Consider the following 18255-nt stretch of genomic DNA (forward strand, 5'->3'; position numbering starts at 1 on the left):
CCCTCAGGACCACACTGGCCAAGTGCCACCCTCACCCTGGAGGCTCTTTGGAGCAGCTGCAGCATCACAGCTCCTGAGACCAGCTTGGCTTTGAGTCCGTGCCCAGGTGCTACCAAGCACAAATGTAAATTAAAGATATACATTGAATTTGAACAGGGACTTGCACCCATGTCCACAGCAGCACTATTCACAGCAGCCAACAAGTGGAAGCAGCCGTGGGGTGCACTGATGGGTGAATGACAGCCAAAATGGGGTCCACTGGACCACAGAGCATTACTCAGCCTTAAAAGGAAGGACACTGACACCTGCTACAGCGTGGACGGACCCTGAGGACACTGTGCTGATGAAACCAGCCAGTCACAAAGGCCACACTGTGTGATCCCACTGACATGAGGACCTAGGGGAGTCACAGTCACAGAGACAGAGAGTAGAAGGTGGGTGAGGCTGGGGGAGGGGACGGGAGTGAGTGTTTCATGGGGACAGAGTTAGTTTGGGAAGATGGGAAGTTCTGGAGATGGACGGTGACGATGGTCACACAACAGTGTGAGTGTACCTAACGCCACTGCATTGTACAGTTAAAATGGTTAAATGGTACAGTTTATGGTATGCGTATGTGACCACAATAAAAATACAGATCGAATTTACTTAAATCCTGACATACAGGAGAACATTAAAATTGAAATTAAAGCCAGAAAATTTGGATGCTGTGAGAATGGAGGAAGCAAATGGATCCGGTTCTGAGCATCCACCCCCGGGGCTCAGGGAGTGTGATCTGTGGCCGGGCCTCACGACCCTCAGAGGCAGCACACGCCCTGACGAAGGGCGGCCTCGGTGTGAAGCCCAGCACACATCGGTTGTGTGACCTTAGGCGCAGCACTCAGCCTCTCTGTGCCTCGTCTATAGAACGGTGGTGACAAGGGCATCTACCGCCAGGTGTGTTGCGAGCATCAAACAAGTTAGTATTTATAAAGTGCTGTAACAATGCCTCCTGCACAGTCAGTGCGACACCACACGAGTGTTCATAAAATCAAATACAAACCCAACCTGTAAGGAGGTTGTTGGTAAAAAGGGGCAAAAAGAACCCTCAGAATATTCGTTTGAAGTAGTGACCCTTTGCGAATTATAATTCCTCCTCTAGGCACACAGATGAACTGTTTTCAAAAGAGCAGAGGGTCCGGGGAGAAAAAGCATGCTCGAATATGCACGCTCACGAGCTGGCAGCCCCCGGGGAGCTGAGGTCACCTGGAAACCAACCTCGTCACACACCTCCAAACACCAGATGCGAGCAAGGGGATTAGCCCAACCGTAAACAGAAAGAAAATTGCTAGTGTGTAAGTCTATATTTGCACAGGATTTAGCGTTTGCACCGATTAAGTCCTTATAGTTACAGGTTAATGAAGGGACGGACGTGGGGGCAGTTTAAAGGTGCAAATCTCTGTACTAGCAGAAAGGTAGTACCATGAGTATTTTTTCTAAATAGTCACACTTACATTCATTCGCCACCAACACACCGTTGACCACCAATGATGTGAAGCCAGCAGGCCACAGAGTCAGCCCTTCTTCCCTCCTGAAAACACTGAGAGCACCCTCGGCACGTGTGTGACATAGTCTGAATGTCCCACGAGAACAAACGGGGGACAACATTTTCTCTGCACGTGCCACTCCCTCTGCCTTGGGGTCCCTTCCTCCCCTACCCCCATTCACCCACACTTTCCTTCACAAATACTTAGGTGCATACTCTTTGGTCAGACTCTGTTGCACCCAACAGGGCATCAGACGAGACTTCTGTTCCTAGTGAGCTATTTAGTCTATGGGGAGGGGGTGGGGGGAATCAATGAGGTCACGTCACCCTTTCTGACTCCTCTTTGGAGGCCAACCCTGACCCCACCCCTACACTCCCGGAAGACACGGCTGCGACTGCCCCTGGGCTTCAGTGTGCCACTTCACACTTCACCTGTGTGTTCACACCATTGTGCCTCGGAGTTTTCAAGAGTTCAATAAATATATGTTGACATGATCCATCTCCCCTTCCTCTCTCCCTCCCTCCTTCCCTCCCTCTCTTCCTCCTTCCCATCCACCTGTCTTTGTATCCCCATACCCTTCGCAGGGCCTCCACAAACAGGCTTTCAGTAAATAATAACCACCACCATTTTATTTAGCACTTACTATGAGCAAATCACTGTTTTAAGGGCTTTAACTGTTGAATGATTTGTGCAGTATTTTTCCTCTAAAAAGACAGACAATTTTATCTGTTAAAGGGACTAAAGACTCTTAAACTGGATGTTGCTTAAAACCATTGAAATTAAGGGACAAGGCGTATGGGAGGTACTCTCAGACTGTTCTCGGTAGGTGTGCACCTCTGGCGTTTCTCTGAATGTCTTTTGCATTAATGTTTCTGTAAAACTTTCCTGCTACCGAAGGAAAAAAGTTATTTCCCTTCCTCTACTGTCACCTGAAGGCCACATTTTATTTTAAGCACTCTGTCATAACTACAGGAATTGAGTGCATTTTTCATAAAAACATTTTAAAATATTGATAGAGCCTCAACCCAGAATGATGTACTTAGCAATCCATTTACACTGGAGAATGTCGGGGCTGAGGAGTCACACCAGAGCTTTCCTTCTGAATCAACAGAAGGAAATGTTCACTTTCTGATTCTGCTTAATTCTTCCAAAACGAGCACACTCAGCATTTTGGACTTCACTTAGAGTTCGTGGGGCTATTTATCCACGCTGATGTTTGTACCATGGTCGTGAGTGGGTAAGAACAACTGGCAGCTGTGAAAGAGCCCACCGCTTCCTGGCCATGGGCCGTTCTTCTCATTTGTATTATGCTGTTCAGTATCGCCATAGATCAGTGATGGAGAAAAGCATCTACAAATTAGGGGGAAAGTAACATTACGAAACTATTAGCCATAATGAGATTTGTGCCACTGATTTTGCACGCACCGGGTAATCCCCATGCTGGGATTTCCTTCTCAGCCAACACTCGAGAGGAGAGCGGGCCCTTGTATCTTGTAAAAGGTGGTTCTGGGATCCCATTCAGCCAGCGCTCTAGCCCCAGGTGAGGCTCAGCCTTGCTGGGATGCTCAGGAGACCCCAGTCTGGCTTTCATTCCCCATTTAGGCAGTTCCTAAGTCACCCTACTAAACCGTGATTGGCTGAAAGAGAACAGTCGCCATGTCTTCCAAAGCCACATGTCTGAGTGGTTGGTTGATGCCCTGATGACTGATGAGAAGCCCTGCTGGCACGATGGCTCTGAACCTCCTGGGGGGTAATGGAGACCTTCAGGCTGGGTCCTCCACTTGATGTCTATGGGAGGGGGTTCCATGGTGGGGGAGCGAGCCCAGGCCAGGCCTGTCTGCTCAGTCCACTCTCTATTAATGGACACCTGAGAGATCACCTTCCCAGACTCTCTACTGACACATTGTCAGAAAAATGCCACGCAAGGTGAGAGGGTGGGGGACTGCTGAGAAATAGTCCTAAATAAATCACACTCTGACTGCACACCTGAAACCCTGCCAGCCTCAGACGGAGGGCTGAGTGGGACCCACACGCACAAGTGTGGGTCCTCAACTGGTTGGCTTTTCTTTGAAGACTATCAACTCTGTCTTTGCAGAATTTGTACTGAAAACAGGGAAGTGGCACCATTGAAGGCCTCGAAGAAAGACATCTTTTCCAGTGTGAGCCGGTTTTCTGTCCCAGACATACTACTTGTTTCCAGAGAACAGAATGAATGAGTCAGCTTTTTTTCAACGCCAACATCCCCCCTGCCCTAGAGGTAGGAGGCACACCTGTCCCCAGACAATCCGCTGATAAAGCTGGGAACATGAACACCTCTTTTCTGACTTGAGACAGAGTCCAGCTCAGGCACATCTGAGGATTTGTAGCTCAATTTACCCCTTGAACGCCCAGAACTAGCTGGTGTTGTAGGATTGAAGGCAGATGCTAGGCCAATACAGAGTCTGATTTCAAGGACAATTAAACAGGGTCTCCACGCTGAATGAAACTGTCATTCAAGGCCTGAAATTTCTGGTTCCACTAACTCACACAACCCACAACATGACAGTCAGCCTGTAGCTCTGAGCAAATGGAAGCCTGTCAGTTGTTTGTTTCCTAAACACTGCCATTTCTCTTTGCACATAAATGGTCAACCTGGGTCAGAAATTTAACTGAAACAGGCGAGGCTGAAACATGAGGCAAAACAGATCTGACGAAACATTTACCTCTTAGCTAATCCTTGTTTAAGGCAGGACACAAAGTGAGATGAGTGGCAAAACGTCAAGGATGGCCTGTGACGGAGCCCGAGTCCAGAAAGCAGTGGGAGGCAAGGATGACAGGCTGTCAACACATGTGGTTCCCAGAAAGACAGGAAGCGAAGACCAGGCCAGAGGCGCAATCAGAACCACGGCTGCAGCCGCTGGCTGAGTGCTGACTCGGCACTTCTGTGATTTTTATACCTTCGGAAAAGTACCGATTTTCTTCTTTGTTCAACTGAAAATCCCAAGGCCCAAGACCCCAAATGGACAAGATGAGAGGGGAGGGAACTGGGGGGATCCCAGGAGGGAGGGTCCCAGTCAGGGTGAGGGCCTGCGCTCCAGCTAAGCAGCTCTCGCCTTTGGGGTAAGTACATCATTTATGAGAAAAGCAACACCTTGCGCTGGGCACATTCAAATGTGTACCTCAGAGTTGCTTCAGAGGGAAGATCTATTTATAGTCCTTAGTGCCATTCCAGTCTATTGTATCAATATGTAAATTAGGCTTCGGGAGCTGCACAGGACTTGCCCCCGTAATCTGTGTAAATAAATCGTGTGCGCAAGTCCACTGCCTGATGTCCACCGCCTTCCTCGGAGCCTGGCGAGCCCGGTTCTGAGGCAGTGGACGAATCCTTGGCAAGGTGGGCCTGTGGGGTCACAGGTGGCGACCTTGGGCCCACCTCGCTGACCCCCTTCTCCAGGTATCAGATGAGGCTGTGATCAAGCTCGGTGCTCATTTCATCAGCCGCTGTTCAGTTCTGTGTCTCTGCACTAGGGCAGCAATGAGGTTTCTCAGTAGAATTTGCAGAGGTGAAAGTGAGGACACAGGTGAGCAGGGCTGCACTGCCATGTGCCCTGGCTGCCCGCGCCTGCTGGCCACCGTCTCAACACCAGCCACCAAGCGGGCAAGACAGAGATTCGGGTGGGTGGAAAGATATCAGGTGAGCAGACAGCCTGGGGCCACCCTGGGGCCACCCAACGCAAAGTGGCTCAGTCTTCCCAGACATCCAGTGGTGAAGGGACCCTTGCGTGGTTGCTGGATGGCCACCTGTCAAAAATAACCCCTCCTGATGAAACACAGGGCCCATTTACCCAAAGCAAGTTCCCTCAGAAAACCACGCCCTGCAGGAGGAAGTCCTGCCAGAGCTTCAGTGGGGAAAATGAGACGATAGGGTGGTTAATGTCTTGTGTAATGAGGCCTGTAACAGACGACAGCTGAGCTCCAAAGCTGAAAGGCACCGGCAAGGTGTTTAAATATTGACATCCCATAAAAGCATTTCATTTGACTTGCGTTGCCGCTGGCCTCAGTCACAGCAGGGCGGGTGACTTTCTCAACCTTCAATGGCAAGATGGCGCGTCCAGCTGCAGGTTCAGCCATTGATCTGGAAGGGGCGACGCTGACAACTGCTCACGGATGCTGAGCAGCAAAACGGAAGTGAAAGAAAATTCTTTGGTGCTTATAGAAACAGACAGCTCTTCCAGGTCTGTTTCTTGTTATGTCTCAATCCCCGTGGGTGAGGTTCTGCATTCTGGTACTGACCCCCAGCTTACTCCTCCAATGGGCTTCATTTGGCCCTCCAGGTGAGGGGCTCAGTGTGAGAGCTGAGCTGCAGCCCTGATTTTCTTCACAGCCCCACCCAGGCCCCCGAAGCTGTACTTCTCACCAATAGGCATCCCGTTTCCTTCCTTAGGGGGATGGATGAGCATATGGTAACCCGAGGAGGAATTAAATGGCTCTCCAGGCAAGCCTGAGATCAATACCTATCATTTCTCGGAAAGTGCAGGAAATGTGCTCACCAGTGTTAGGATTCTAAGCCCGTGCACCCACGTCTGCCTGGTGATGTGTTCCTCCCCCACAGGCTGAGCTCCAACACAGAAATGCTCTCTAAGATGTATTGTGCACCGCGCTGAACAGGCTAAGGAGGCCATCCATGGGATGTGTGTGTGTTTAATTTTAAGCTAAACTTTTTAATTTGAGCTAATTGTAAATTCCATGCAGTGGTGGGAAATAGAACAGAGATCCCATGTGTCCTTTCTCCAGTGTGGCCCCCCCCAATGGTGACAGCGTAAGAAACTACAGAACATTACAAGTGGGAAACTGATACCAGATACAGAGCATTTGCGTCACTCCAGGGTCCCACGCATGGTCCACATATGGACACACATCACAGGGAGTTTTAACTCTAGTTGGGGAGACAAGCATTCAGATAGAAGGAAGTGACTCGGCCAGGGTCTTCTGTGTACCCTCTGGTGCAGGGCTTCCCAGTCTTTTCTTGGTGTCATGGACCCTCTGGCAACAGGGGATAGTGCAGAGAAAACATAGCACTACCATGTGAGAGAGAGAAAAAAAAGGCTGCAGTCGGAGAGAAAATAAAGCATTCTACCAACAAGTACTGGAAAACAAAAGAAAGACCTCTTCCCATTAACCTGTTGCAGAAGCCACTCCTGTAGATGTCTAGGAAGAGAAATAATAAATCAGTAATTGCCATGAATAACCAAGGCAATAAGACAGCTCAGAAAGAAAGTGTGAGTCGCCAGAAAAGGAACTTAAAGATATGGAAATATGAGACTTAAATGACAGAAAATTCAAGATTGCAGTTCTGAAAAAACTCAACGAGATGCAAGAAAACACAGAAAGTCAGTTTAATGAACTCAGAAACACAATCAAACAACAACATGAGCATTTTACAAAAGAGATTGAAATTTTAAAAAAGAACCAAATAGAATTTCTGGAGATTAAGAACTCAATAGAAGAAATTAAGAATGAAATAGCCAGCTTAGGTAGTTGAGTTGACCAGATGGAGGAAAGAATCAGTGACATCGAAGATAGAAACGTGGAAATTACATGGATGGAAGAAAAAAGAGACTTGAGACTTAAAAGAAATGAAAGAACTCTACAAGAACTTTCTGACTCCATCAGAAAGAGCAATATAAGAAAAATGGGCATACCAGAAGGAGAAGAAAGAGAGAAGGAAACAGAGAATATATTCAAACATATAGTCGATGAGAACTTCCCAAACTTGTGGACAGAACTGGATCCTCGAATCCAAGAAACAAATAGAACACCTAGTTACCTCAATCCCAACAGGCCTTCTCCAAGGCACATTGTATTGAAGCTGTCTAAAATCAACGACAAAGAAAGAATCCTCAAGGCAGCCAGGGAAAAGAAGACGGTAACCTACAAAGGAAAGCCCATTAGATTATCATCAGATTTTTCAGCAGAAACTCTACAAGCCAGGAGGGAGTGGAATCAAATATTCAAACTATTGAAAGAGAGAAATTATGAGCCAAGAATGATATATCCAGCAAGGATATCCTTTAGATATGAAGGAGGAATAAAGACCTTTCCAGACATACAGAGGCTGAGGGAATTTTCTAATACACGACCTGCACTACAAGAAATACTAAATGAGGCTATTCAACCACCATTAACAGGGACAATTTGTGGCAACCGAAACATAAAAAGGGGGAGAGTAAAGGCCTGAACTGGAATATGGGAATGGAGAAAGAGAGCGTACTGAAGAAAATGGAATACTGTAAATATCAATCTTTCTTTTACAAAAACTTAAGGGTAACCACTCAAAAAAAAATCCAGAACTGAAATATATAATGTAACAAAAGAAGAAACAGAGCGAAACATCATAGAATACCACCACACAGAAATAGTAGACAACAACAAAAAGGCAAAGAAACAATGGAGACACAGTCTTACCAGAAAAGTAATGACAGGAAATCTTCGCATATCAATAATCACCCTAACTGTAAATGGACTGAACTCACCAATAAAAAGGCACAGAGTAGCAGATTGGATCAAAAAACTAAACCCAACCATATGCTGTCTCCAAGAGACACATCTCAGCTACAAGGACAAGCATAGACTCAAAGTGAAAGGGTGGAAATTGACACTCCAAGCAAATGGTACCCAGAGAAAATCAGGTGTAGCCACACTGATATCAGATGAAACAGACTTCAGGGTGAAAAAGGTAACAAGAGACAAAGATGGACACTTCATAATGGTAAAGGGGACTATACAACAAGAAGACATAACAGTCATCAATATTTATGCCCCCAATCAGGGAGCACCGAAATATACCAAGCAACTACTAACAGAACTAAAGGGAGAAATTGACCAAAACACAATTATACTAGGGGACTTAAATACATCATTGACAGCTATGGATACATCATCCAAACAGAAAATAAATAACGAAATAGTAGCCCTAAATGACACATTAGATGAAATGGACATAATTGATATATATAGAGCACTTCATCCTAAAACATCAGACTATACATTCTTTTCTAGTGTACACGGAACATTCTCAAGGATAGACCATATATTGGGACATAAAATCAGCCTCCGCATATTTAAGAAGATTGAAATCATACCAAGCATATTCTCTGATCACAAGGTTTGAAATTCGATATCAACTGCAAAAAGAAAGAAGGAAAAAACACAAATACATGGAGATTAAACAACATACTTTTAAAGAACGACCGGGTCAAAGAAGAAATTAGAGAGGAGAGATCAAAAGATACATAGAAACAAAATGCAATGACAATACATCCTACCAAAATTTTTGGGATGCAGCGAAAGCAGTTTTAAGAGGGAGATTTATATCATTACAGGCCTATCTCAAGAAACAAGAAAAATCTCAAATAAATAACCTCACGTTACACCTTAAAGAACTAGAAAAGGAAGAACAAATGAAACCCAAGGTCAGTAGAAGAAAGGAAATAACAAAAATTAGAGCAGAACTAAATTAAATAGAGAACAGAAAGACAACAGAAAAAATTAATGTGACAAAGAGCTGGTTCTTTGAAAAGATTAACAAAATTGATGAACCCTTGGCTAGACTTACTAAGATAAAAAGAGAGAAGACACTAATTAACAAAATCAGAAATGAAAAAGGGGAAGTTATCACGGACACCACAGAAATACAAAGGATCATCCAAAAATACTATGAAGGACTATATGCCACCAAATTCAATAACTTAGAAGAAATGGACAAGTTCTTAGAAACATATAGCCTTCCTAGGCTGAACCATGAAGAATTGGAAAATCTAAACAGACCGATCACCAGTAAGAAAATTGAATCAGTCATCCAAAACCTTCCCAAAAGCAAAAGTCCGGGACCAGATGGCTTCACTAGTGAATTCTACCAAACCTTCAAAGAGGATCTAATACCAATCCTGCTCAAACTCTTCCAAAAAATTGAAGAAGAGACAGTATTCCCCAACTCATTTTATGAGGCCAACATTACCCTGATACCAAAACCTGGTAAGGACAACACAAAAAAAGAAACCTACAGACCAGTATCTCTGATGAATACAGATGCAAAAAACCTAAACAAAATTCTAGGAAATTGAAAACAACAATGCATTACAAAGATTATTCACCACGACCAAGTGGGGTTCATCCCTGGGGCACAAGGATGGTTCAACATCCACAAATCCATCAATGTGATACATCACATAAACAAAATAAAGGACAAAAATCATATGATTATATCAATTGATGCAGAAAAAGCATTTGACAAGATACAATATCCGTTTATGATTAAAACACTTAATAAAATAGGTATAGAAGGAAAATACCTTAACATATTAAAGGCCATATATGACAAACCCTCAGCTAATCTCATAATTAATGGTGAAAAACTGAAGCCCTTTGCTCTACATTCAGGAACACGACAGGGCTGTCCCCTATCACCTCTGTTTTTCAACATAGTGTTGGAAGTCCTTGCCAGAGCAATCAGGCAAGAGAAAGAAATAAAAGGCATCCAAATTGGGAATGAAGAAGTTAAATTGTCAATCTTTGCAGATGACATGATGCTATATATAGAAAACCCTAAAGACTCCACCAAAAAGCTATTAGAAAAAATCAACGAATACAGTAAAGTTGCCGGCTACAAAATCAACGTACAAAAATCCATTGCTTTCCTATATACTAACAATGAAATCTCAGAAAAAGCAATACAAAACCAATTCCTTTTGCAATTGCAGCAAAAATAATAAAATACCTAGGAATAAACTTAACCAAGGATGTGAGAGACCTATATGCTGAAAACTATAAGACATTTTTAAAAGAAATTGAAGAAGACACAAAGAAATGGAAAGACATTCCGTGCTCATGGATTGGAAGAATCAACATAGTTAAAATGGCCATATTACCCAAAGCAATATACAGATTTAATGCAATCCCCATCAAAATCCCAATGGCATTTTTTAAAGAAGTAGAACAAAAAAATCATCAGATTTGTTTGGAACCACAAAAGACCCCAAATAGCCAAAGCAATCCTAAGAAAAAAGAACAATACTGGAGGTATCACACTTCCTGACTTTGGCTTGTACTACAGGGCTACAATAATCAAAACAGCATGGTATTGGCAGAAAAACAGACACATAGACCAATGGAATAGAATTGAGAACCCAGAAATAAAACCACATAAATATGGACAGATAATTTTTGACAAAGAAGCTAAAAACATACAATGGAGAAAAGACAGTCTCTTCAATAAATGGTGCTGGGAGAATTGGATAGCCACGTGCAAAAGAATGAAACTGGACTGCTATCTGTCACCATGTACCAAAATTAATTCAAAATGGATCAAAGACTTAAGCATAAGACCTGACACAATAAACTGCATAGAAGAAAACATAGGTACTAAACTTATGGACCTTGGGTTCAAAGAGCATTTTATGAATTTGACTCCAAAGGCAAGGGAAGTAAAAGCTAAAATAAATGAATGGGACTATATGAAACTTAAAAGCTTCTGCATAGCAAAAGAAACCATTGACAAAATAAAGAGGCAACCAACTGAATGGGAGAAGATTTTTGCAAACAGTGCCTCCGATAAAGGGCTAATATCCAAAGTATACAAGTAACTCATGCGACTCAACAACAAAAAAACAACCATTGAAAAATGGGCAGATGACCTGAAGAGACATTTCTCCAAAGAGGACATACAAATGGCAAATAGACATATGAAAAAAAGCTCAACATCATTAATCATCAGAGAAATGTAAATAAAAACCACAAGGAGATATCACCTCACCCCAGTCAGAACGGCTATCATCAATAAGACAAATAATAACAAATGTTGGAGAGGCTGTGGAGAAAAAGGACCCTCATACACTGTTGGTGGGAATGCAGACTGGTGCAGCCACTATGGAAGGCAGTGTGGAGGTTCCTCAAAAAATTATGAATATAATTACCGTACGACTCAGCAATCCCTCTCCTGGGTATCTACCCAAAAAATCTCAACACATTTATACATAAAGACACGTGTGCTCCAATGTTCATTGCAGCTTTATTTACTGTGGCCAAGACATGGAAACAACCAAAATGTCCTTCGATAGATGAATGGATAAAGAAGTTGTGGTATAGATACACAATTGAATACTATTCGGCAGTAAGTAAAGATGAAATAGGACCATTTGTGACAACATGAATAGATGTTGAGAGTATAATGCTAAGCGAAATAAGTCAGACAGAAAAAGCAGAGAACCATATGATTTCACTGATATGTGGTATATAAACCCAAAACAACAAAAGAACAAGACAAACAAATGAGAAACAAAAACTCATAGACACAGACAATAGTTTAGTGGTTACCGGAGGGTAAGGGGGGTGGGGGGTGGAAGATGAGGGTAACGGGGGACCAATATATGGTGATGGAAGGAGAACTGACTCTGGGTGGTGAACACACAATGGGATATATAGATGATGTAATACAGAATTGTACACCTGAAATCGATGTAACTTTACTAACAATTGTCACCCCAATAAACTTTAAAAAACAAACAAAAAAAACGAACAACAAAAAAAGAAAAGCAGTTTGGTGGGGGAGTAGGGGACGTCCCTAGCACAGTGCTGTCTGCAACTTTTGGGGCCTTTCGTCTTGTTCTAACAGCTCCTGTCAGACTGAGATGACCCTGGGTGCTACTTTCCCCAGCAGCAGGTTTTGTTGATTTGCGTTCTGGACGTGTTCCCGGCACGTCCTGCATTTTCGTGCTCAGATACTTGTTCAGCTGTGCCACACCCAAGGGCCACAGTGAGTACACACAGCGTTCTCTGTATCTGGTGACAGCCCCTAGCACCAAGCTGTCAGAAGCCCATTTTCCACTAACATCCATCCTTAGTTATTAAAGCTGAACGGAAAGAAGGGCTAAGTCTCTTAGGGTGGGTGGGGCAGGGAAAGGATCTGAGACCTTGGTTTCAGAAGCCAGGGAGGTGGAGCAGATGGTGGGTGGGTTTCACCATTAACAGGAAGGCTCACAGTGGTCAGAAATGGTCATGCCTCTTCCCACCTAGGAAGCAAAACTCAGAACCCCGAGACGAGTCCCTGAGAACGCTCCGGATCTTACTGATGGGTTGGCGATGTCTGAAGTGTCCCTAAGCTCTGACGTACAGGTATCTGGGAACGACAATGATAGTCCTCCGCGGGAGCTGTAACGTGGCCAGAAGGTCACGGTCGCTGCCGTTAGCAGCACCACCATGATTACAGAAAGCCAAAGGAGGAGGGCGAGAAAGCCTCTCACGTCCACAGTGGCCACGCCACCTTGGCGCTGTCAGGCAAATGCTGAGAGCGCTGACCTCAGCCCCTCAGAGCAGCACTTTCGCTGGGCGGAGACCCCATTTCTGGGGCCCCGCTGCCCTTACCTGACGGCCTGGCCTCTATGATGTAGCCCGTGGTGGGCGCCCTGCCGGCGTGCCCCTCGGTCCACTGTAGGGTCAGCTCAGAGGCGGACTTGGTGACTACAACATCTCTAGGAGGCCCTGGGGAACCTGTGGGTAAAGCAGGAAAGGGTAGACGTTGGCCCTTGGGGGCTTCTCACCCCCAGGCTGGGGCCTGCACTCTCTGGGTTTCTAGTTCTCCAGGCGGCCGGCCCACCTATGCTCGGTGTTCCCTCCTTAAAAGGGTGGGGGGCTGACACTGAGCTGGCAGGGCTGCCCAGAAGACTGAAGGTACCCAGTGCTGTGCCCGTACACAGCGTAAGCCTGGTCTGCCGTCCTCCGTTTAGTAAGTACTTAAGGCCAACACAGTTTGTTCAGTGGGAAGCTGCATGATCCCTTTATGACAAGTACAAACTGAAATTTTCTTATGTGTCTTATTTCAAAAACTGAACTCACTGATTGATTTCTCTTACTGAGTGTGAATAGTCCCTAAATGGCGATGTGATGTGAGGTGACAGCCCGAGTGGCAGTCGATGCGGAGCTGCCTGATGGCAGAGTCCACTCACCCTCGGCTGGCCCGGCCGTGACATTGGCTCGCAGCTCGGGCCCGTAGGTGATGGTTCGTGCCTGGACGCAGAAAAAGTAGGTCACGCCTTTTGTGAGGTCGCGCACCTTGAGCCAGCGTTGCCAGTCCCCCTTCACGTCCACGGTCACCACCTTGCTGACCCCTAGACCGGCAAGAGCAGAGGCAAGAAGGGCGCGGTTTAGAGCGAAGGCGCTGCGATTCTGAGGAAAGCCGCCCTAGTTTGCTAAGGAAGAATTTCTTACAATTAGGAGGTGCTTAAATGGTGATAACAGCCAATTTTCAGCACAGATAAGTGTAATTAGAGTTTAAGCTTGATAAGTGGGTGCTGACAAAGGGAAGAACCAAACTCGACAACAGGATGGGGGAGGCAGCCACGTTCTCAACTTCCATTGGCAGGACGAGCTGCGCCCAGCCAGGGGACACTGCGGGAGGCCACCATCGCTGTGTCCAGGTGGCCTCCTGGTGACATGCTGGACGGGTCCCTTCCCACTTGGCTCTGAAATGTACCAAGCCCGTGTCACTAGTACAGGTGACCTCGGGCTCTCCGAGTCATAGGGGGAGGGGAGGACATGGGAGAAGATGCAGGAAGACTCTGTGGTTAGAAGGGGGGCTCCCCCAGGAGGGGTCTCCGGCCGGACATGGTTGGCCAACCTGTGGCCTAATGGCCTCAAGCAACTCGTGCCAACTTTATCTGGAGACTTGAAGCAAGGATGAATAAAAATTGTCACCGTGAATATCGCTGTCTCGATTCAGAGAACTACGACGACATAGAGACAAAGTTTTCACTGATAAATGGGTAAACGGAGCGAAAGTGTTGCTGGTTCTATTAATAATAATTAGGAAATCGAGATGTAACGGTTCGAGGGAGGACATATGCTCAAAATTACAGAAATGCAGAATTTTCCAGAAGGGAAGATAGGGTTCTTTGGTTAAATACGTTTGAAAGTGACATGTTTTAATAAAAGCCACATAAGCTCTTGACTGCAGGCTTCTCGCAGGACCCTGCCGGGCGTCTCCTGGAGGAGGATGTGGGGGTGCACATTCCCGAGGAGACTTCTTTGCCACCAGCACTTGTTCAGAAGAGCTGTACCTTGCACGACTGCTGCCCTGGGTCCAGCTGCCCCCACCATGTCCCATATACAGGGACGGCGCCTGGGGGTCAGCGGCACGGCGCCACCCCCACCTTTAACCCCTCTGACCGCAGAAGAGCCCCACCAAGTGCATTCTTACCATGATGTGGATCCACCCTCTAAGGCCATCAGTCCTGCAGGTCTCCAAACTGCCTCCCATTGGGTCACTGTGTTCCTATGTTGCCTTTATGGAACACCAACTCCGCTAAATTATTCTCTTCTAAATTGCTTCAGAACAACACTGACTGCTTTTGAGGGTCCTCCTAGTCTGAGTTCTTCTGTGAAGAAATGGCTACTTCCGCCCGGTGAGCCTCACACTCACCTCACTTCACTCAAGAAAGAGGTTTCGAGGGTGGCAACTTGCACACACAGTGACGGTCATCAGAACGGACGGGGTTCTGTTGGAGACCAAGTTATTCTGGAGAGCAGCCCCCTTTTTTGGTTAAAAAGTGCTTTCTTTCTCTCCAGAGGAGAGATACACCCATGCACCAATTTTGTGACTTTTATCCCACTAGGAGGTAGAATGAGGCTGCCCCATCTCTGTTATGCCACAATTTTCTTTATTTAGTCAATTTTTAAACCACGCCCTGTACCACAAAGCCTCAGGGTGCAATCACATGAAATACTACAGCTTAAAACATTTAAAAAACATACAAATGACTCTGCCACAAAATCAGCTTCCTGGGAACACGGCTCAGTGTCCCCCGCCATGACCGGGGGCTGGTCAGGGGTGGGCGCAAGCCCTGCCTCAGGACACCGGCTGGGCCAGGACTGCTGTGACCACAGGGTCCTGTGCCCGGATACATGTGTTCTGCAGTCCTCGGCCTGGCCTGGAGCCAGCACATGCCTCACCACTGCCCGGGCCTGGGTGAGGAGGCACGAGGAAGGCCAGGAGGGCCACTCCCAGGGGACATACTGTTTTCCAGGTGGTTCTTCTCTCTGTCTTCACCACACACGTGTATGTGTATGAACTATATAGTGTGTCTTCGCAATCTTCCAGTGTTATTACAGAGTTAATAGAATCTGGCCAAGAATAAAGATGCTTGACATTTTCCCTGCCCCTGGCAGCCACGTCTCTGGACGTGCATGGATTCTGTGAGGCAAGTGAAGGGGTGAGACTTGTCCGGACAGCCGGGTACAACATTCGTGGTTCCCTACTGCAGATCCCGGCCCCAGGGGTGAAGGGTGAGGATTGCGTTTCTTCAAGAGACCCACTCAAAAAGCCTGCAGGTGGATTGGACTGGCAACCACCTGAAGGGGAGGGGATACATACCAAACAGCTTCTCAGGGTGAGCGGAGGGTCCGGGCTGCTGGGGAGAGATGGGCCCAGGTGTGGAGATGGCACTGCGAGGGCTGCACGAGCCACCGGTTTTCTCCTGCTCACCTTCCCCAGCACAATGCGTTCAATGCCAAAGCCGGGAAAATCCAGGGTCAGAGAACCAGCCCCTCCTGCCGGGCAGATGATGTGGTGACAGACCGTCTTATTATTTGTGAAAAGACACAAAAATGGCAGCGGCTGAAGTGCCTCTCCACCTGTTGTCTCTGGAGGGAGCGACGAGCCCCACCTGCACCCGGGGGTCAGGACGGGGAAACGCTCTGATGACCGGTCTTGACGCTCCGTCTCGCCACTCAGTGAGCAGCACATTGAAATACTTTCAGAAACACACGCGCTCCAGACATGTTCTCCCCATCACGTAGTGGTTTAGACCTTGGCTCTCGGTCCGGACTGCCTGGGTTGAGATCTCACCCCTCTCCAACGTTCTTGAACTATAAGCCCTGGGCACACGTCTTACGGGTTCTGAGCCTGGTTGCTTTGTCTGCAAAATGAGAATAAACGTGGCCCCTGCACGTGGGGCTGTGGTGAGGGTTGGAGAGAATGCGTGGACATGGCTGGCTTGTGGTAAGTGCCGGATGAACGCTGCCCACTATTGTTGGCACACCTAGTGGGGTCCTGTTTGCAAGGGGCAGAGAGCCACGTGTGGGCTGCACACGGGGCACATGAGTCTAAAACGCAGTCCTTCGGATGGCACCAACGTTGTTGTGAACTGGACAAGTGACCACAGCCCTGACGACATGGGAAACCAGATGTCAGGGTCACCTTCTGGGAGATGAGGTGGGGGCAGGGGGGCTTCTGCACCAGCTGGTACAGTCCAAGGGGAGTGACGTGCAGAGGGGGACATCAGGCCCCACGTATCCCACGGGGAATGGTCATGACAACGGTCTCGCCTGGAGAGCAAGTACTTTCTTACAAGACAAGAGAACCAGCCCAGGAGACAGGCCCTGAGGCGCACGCCATGGAGCTTCCAGAGGGACTCTGCAAACCACTGACACACAGGTACTGGCCAACAGAATAAGCCACTTATTTGCGGAAGTGCGGAGAACTCACTGTCTGCGACGGAGAAGGGCTCTGCAGGTGCACAGAAGCATGGCGTTGGCGCTCCTTTCTCACTTGAGTGGTGCTGGTTAGTTAGTCTCTTTGAAAAGGTATTTGGGACACAGCCTCATGGAACATGTGTGACTGCACGCATATCGTGCGTGCAAGAAATACCAAGCGGAAGGTCTCTGTTAACTCTTGGCCCTTTCTCGCTGCTGAATCAGCAAGGGCAGTGCATGTCCCCTTCTGGGTCTCTGCTGCTGAGCTCTCCATCATGGCCACACCCGGGCCACCTGGTCCCCAGACAGGCGCTCGGTTCCAGAACGAATGCAGGCGAGTGTGGCCGCGCTGAGTCAGCGCTGGGGCCGGACCCTCTGCCATTTACAAACCACACGCACACGTCACCTGCACTGTTATTTACCAACGTGCATCGATCGTCTGAGACACTGTTTTTCCACTCACGTTTTCACATCTCTGATTTGGGACGCGGCTCAGAACTGATGACAGAAGTACGGGGCCACAGTTTAGTGGAAGCATTTTTTCTTTCTTAGCACTTCATAAAATAACAATGCATCTTACAGTCAGTGGCATCTCAGATTCGATGAAATGAAAACTAGTGCTTAAATTTTCTTTTTCAAATCAACTCCCTGTTTTACTTGACTGCACTTACTTTAAAAGGAAACTTTCATCATAGCTGTTAGTGAGAGCCGATACGTTTTGATGTGCTGGTTATATTCCCCCCCAGACATTAAATCACCTGCCATTTTTATAGCCTGTCTCTGTGTGTTACCAGGAAAACCTGCCCTGGGCTTGTCTCCCTTCTTTGGTACCACCATGCCTGGTCCACAGTGGGCAAGACAGAAATGCCCAGTGAACTCAGTGAACAGACCAGGAGTCAAGCAGACAGGAAGGGTGGCCATGTGTGAAATCATGCCAGAGCCGGGACACTGTAATACAGCAGGACACGAGTACTTGCCACGTGAATGACAGCAGTGCCCCCCACTCCCCAGCCCCCATCTCTCACTTCCCATCCAGTCCTGGCCTAGCCCCTTGGCCCCTCCCCCCAAACGCATCCCTAGTGGGGCTACTGCTCACCCCAGCTCCCAGGAGGGGCAGCAGTGCCCACGGGTCTCCTTGGGCCCAGGCCTCCGCGCTAGGCCGCCGCCCATATCCCCCAACTGGCTGCATTTCCTGTCCTGTTTGCACCCTTCATTCATTTTTTTGCCTTTG

At 47.1% G+C, this 18255-nt stretch overlaps 1 protein-coding gene across 1 annotated transcript in view; it reads right to left on the reverse strand.

Annotated features, from left to right (window-relative positions):
• The window catches only part of SDK1 (sidekick cell adhesion molecule 1), a 687292-nt gene that overhangs the window by 20758 nt on the left and 648279 nt on the right, over positions 1–18255 (reverse strand). The window contains exons 39-40 of the mRNA XM_088798792.1: positions 13502–13663; positions 12921–13046 (exon numbers count right to left, since the gene is read on the reverse strand). Coding sequence (XP_088654918.1) covers positions 12921–13046; positions 13502–13663 — 288 coding nt within the window. The remainder of the gene's footprint in view (positions 1–12920; positions 13047–13501; positions 13664–18255) is intronic.

Source organism: Rhinolophus sinicus, chromosome 5, assembly GCF_057876585.1.
Source record: "Rhinolophus sinicus isolate RSI-liver-muscle chromosome 5, RSI-T2T, whole genome shotgun sequence".
In the NCBI taxonomy this organism is placed as follows: Eukaryota; Metazoa; Chordata; class Mammalia; order Chiroptera; family Rhinolophidae; genus Rhinolophus; species Rhinolophus sinicus.